The 3,539-nt window shown below is 39.6% G+C and overlaps 2 protein-coding genes across 2 annotated transcripts in view; both read left to right on the forward strand.

Annotated features, from left to right (window-relative positions):
• Positions 1 to 1,446, forward strand: part of LOC101308272 (scarecrow-like protein 14-like) — a 2,172-nt gene extending 726 nt beyond the window's left edge. Inside the window, exon 2 of the mRNA XM_004295919.1 lies at positions 9 to 1,446. Within this exon, the coding sequence (XP_004295967.1) occupies positions 9 to 1,251 (1,243 nt within the window). The 3' untranslated portion in view covers positions 1,252 to 1,446. The remainder of the gene's footprint in view (positions 1 to 8) is intronic.
• Positions 1,447 to 3,115: 1,669 nt separating this feature from the next.
• LOC101308560 overlaps positions 3,116 to 3,539 on the forward strand; it is a 27,365-nt gene continuing 26,941 nt past the window's right edge. Inside the window, exon 1 of the mRNA XM_004295920.1 lies at positions 3,116 to 3,521. Coding sequence (XP_004295968.1) covers positions 3,187 to 3,521 — 335 coding nt within the window. The 5' untranslated portion in view covers positions 3,116 to 3,186. The remainder of the gene's footprint in view (positions 3,522 to 3,539) is intronic.

Below are 3,539 nucleotides of genomic sequence, written 5' to 3' on the forward strand. Positions count from 1 at the left end.
GTTGAAAGTAAAGAGGATCAAGTCTGTCAGAATGGAGCTAACAATGGCCTGCAGCAGGATGTGCTAGTCAGTCAGAAGGCTTGTGGCATGAAACGAGGCAACAAGAAGGAAGTGATAGATTTGAGGTGTCTTCTGATTTCATGTGCAGAAGCTGTTGCTGTTGATGATCGAGGGACTGCTAGTGAGCTACTAAAGCAAATTAGGCAGCACTCTTCCCCATTTGGTGATTATACTCAGAGGTTGTCTCATTGCTTTGTAAATGCTCTTGAAGTGCGGTTGGCTGGCACTGGAAGTGAACTATATACTACTTTGGCTACTAAACGAGCATCACCTGCAGATTTTTCAAAGTTTTACCGAGCTCTTATTGCAGTCTGCCCGTTCCTGAAGATGTTGATGATCTTTGCAAACCAAATGATTATAAAAGCTGCTGAGAAAGCAGAAACACTTCATATAATAGATTTTGGTATCCGGCAAGGTTTTCAATGGCCTGCTCTCATTCATTGCCTCTCAAGAAGACCTGGTGGACCTCCCAAATTACGCATTACAGGGTTAGAGCTTACCTTAAGTGGTTGTCATCCAGAAGAAACAGTCCAAGAGACAGGGCATCGCTTGGCAAATTATTGTAAGCGATTTAATGTCCCTTTTGAGTACCATGCCATAGCCAAGAAGTGGGAAACTGTCCAACTTGATGAATTGAAAGTTCAAAGAAATGAGGTTCTTGCCGTTAATTGTCTCTGTCGATTTAAGTACCTCCTTGATGAGACAGTTATGGTAAATAGTCCGAGGGATACTGTTCTAAATATAATTAGAAAGTTGAATCCTGATATTTTTGTCCAAAGTGTTGTTAATGGATCCCATGATGCACCGTTCTTTGTTCCACGCTTCCGAGAGGCACTATTCCACTTCTCTGCATTGTTTGATATGTTGGATACTACTTTGCCTCGTGAAGATCAGGTGAGATTGGGGTTTGAAAAAGAGTTTATTGGACGTGAAGTTATGAATATAGTTGCTTGTGAGGGCAATAATAGAATTGCGAGGCCTGAAACATATAAGCAGTGGCAGATTCGAAACATGAGGGCTGGTTTTAGACTGCTGCCATTGGACTATGAAGTTGTGAACAAAATAAAGGATAAGGTAAAAATGGAGTACCACCCGAATTTTGTGGTTAATGAAGATGGCCACTGGATGCTGCATGGTTGGAAGGGTAGAATGATGTTTGGTTGTGCCTGTTGGGCGCCAAGTACGACTTGAAATGCTTGACTGTTAGAATTTATTAAAGACGTAGATGGAAGGGATCCTAAGTAATTAGGATTTGTATTCTTGTTATTCTGTTACTGCCTTTTCATATTAGGGTAAATCTTATCTTACCTTGTTTAGCACTAGAACCCCTAGAATTGTGGATCTATAGCATATCTAGATGTGTATATACTGTAACAGTCTGCTGAGAAAATAAACAAGAAAACAATTCTTCATACCATCGTTTTGTTTAGAATCGGCTCGCACTATTTGTCAAATACAACTTCTTTCCATATTGATGGCAAATAGCTCTGTGTGGACAAACTTTATATCAGTTGTGGGAAAAATGCAGGCAGGCTTTAGCAGTTGTTGTCTGTATATCACACCCTACAAATTTTGGGAGTTGGAAGAGCAACAACTGTTGTAGTTGCGTCTGCCTGTTTTTTTTTTTTCCTTCCTTCAGTCAATTATGGTTGTTGTGATTAGATAGATAACTATAGTATATTACTTTGCATCATACCACTGTAGGTTGCCGTATTGTTAATATGTAGTAGATCCGGTGTCTTTTATGCAGCTTTATGTGCTGAAAGCTAGTCCAACAGTCCCTCTCTTCTTTCCAATGCGCTGTATAGCTTCAGTATTACAAATTTGGTTTATGAATCTGAAGTACTAGTTTACTGCTGAATCTGGTTTTTGCAAGAATTCATCTCACTTGTGACAGAAGAAGAAAGAAGGGAAGACAGAAAATAAGAAGACTTGTGTTCAGATTAGGGTTAGTTGGGTTCTGATGTGTTTTCAAGTAGTGATTATTAGAATCATTTGACTATTACAAATGAAACTGATGATCCACTTACAATTATGAGAGCGTAAGCAAAAGGACAAAGATACCAAAGCTCATATCATCTGCTCTACCTGATTTAATGTTGCAAGCCCTCCACAGAGATCTTTGGGTGCCATTTCTGCTATAAATTTTAGGAACCTGTTGATCCTTGTTGCTAAATGTTGTGAATAATTATAATTTATATCATCAAACCATGAGTTGGTAAAAAATATTTACCACTCAAATTAGTACCCCACTCTAATTAGTACCTTGGCGTGAGATAAATAGAGGTGGAATGAAATGTTGAGAACTAGAGTGAGATAAATAGCAAGGCAAAACTGGTTTACTGAGGTTTAGAATCACAGAGCCTATGTTGATGCTCTGCACAACCTCACCAAACCAGTCATGGGTCTCTCCTTCTTCTTCCTACCAATACATAAACCCAAACCCTTTGAAGCCCTGCTTAATTTTCTTCAGACCCAATTCAAGAACCTCTCTTTTTGGCGCCAAATTTCGTGTCCCGGCGACCACGCTCGACCACATAGAAAATTCAAGAACCTCTCTATGTGGGGGCAAAGCTTGTGTTCATGTATGTGCACTGTGGGGATTTAAGAGAAGCGAGGCGGGTTTTCGATGCATTATCAAATAGAAAAGTTTGCATGGATTTATCAGTTTGTCCAGGTTCTGCTGTTTCCCTTGTTAATTGTGATGCAGGATTTATGTACTGCAAGTATAGTGAGAATTTTATGTTGTAGAAAATAATTATAATCTTACCACATCTTCAAAAAAAGAGTGAGATAGATTACACATGCAAGTGTTGGTACTTTTAATCATTTTGTTTAAAAATACCAATTACCACGTCGCAGATCGTTATTTTATAATGAGAGCTACAATAGCTACCCGCTTCTGACTTCCGCACTTTGAAACACTTGCATTTTCTGGTCCACAGACTCTTCTCCACAAAAGTCGTCGCCTAAGCTCCAATCTCCTCTGCTACGCGCATATGGGGATTATGGTTTAGCTCATCTCTCTCAGGTAACCCTACTCTTCAAACCCAACTTGCATCAGTTTGCTTCTAGTATCACCCCAAGTCGAATTGGGTTTCCTTCAATTTTGTGTATTTCATAACCATGGATCCACGTTTCTATGAAAATCCCAACTTTAATGATCAAACCATTTTGCCTGATATGTTAAATGAGTACCCAAGTAGTGAACCTTTGAAAGATCTTAGCTTTTTGGACCCAAATCCCAGTAACTCTGCTTTGTCATCAATCTCTAGCCCTGAGGGAGATGAGTTTTCTGATAGTGTGCTCAAGTACATAAATCAGGTGCTCATGGAGGAGGACATGGAATCAAAGCCATGTATGTTCCATGACCCTTTGGTTCTTCAAGCCACTGAGGAGTCTCTTTATGAGGTTATTGGAGGAGGGAAGTATCCTACTTCCCAAGACCAAAAACCCTCTTTGTGTTGATCGAATTGTTC

Source organism: Fragaria vesca, linkage group LG3, assembly GCF_000184155.1.
Source record: "Fragaria vesca subsp. vesca linkage group LG3, FraVesHawaii_1.0, whole genome shotgun sequence".
Taxonomy (NCBI): domain Eukaryota; kingdom Viridiplantae; phylum Streptophyta; class Magnoliopsida; order Rosales; family Rosaceae; genus Fragaria; species Fragaria vesca.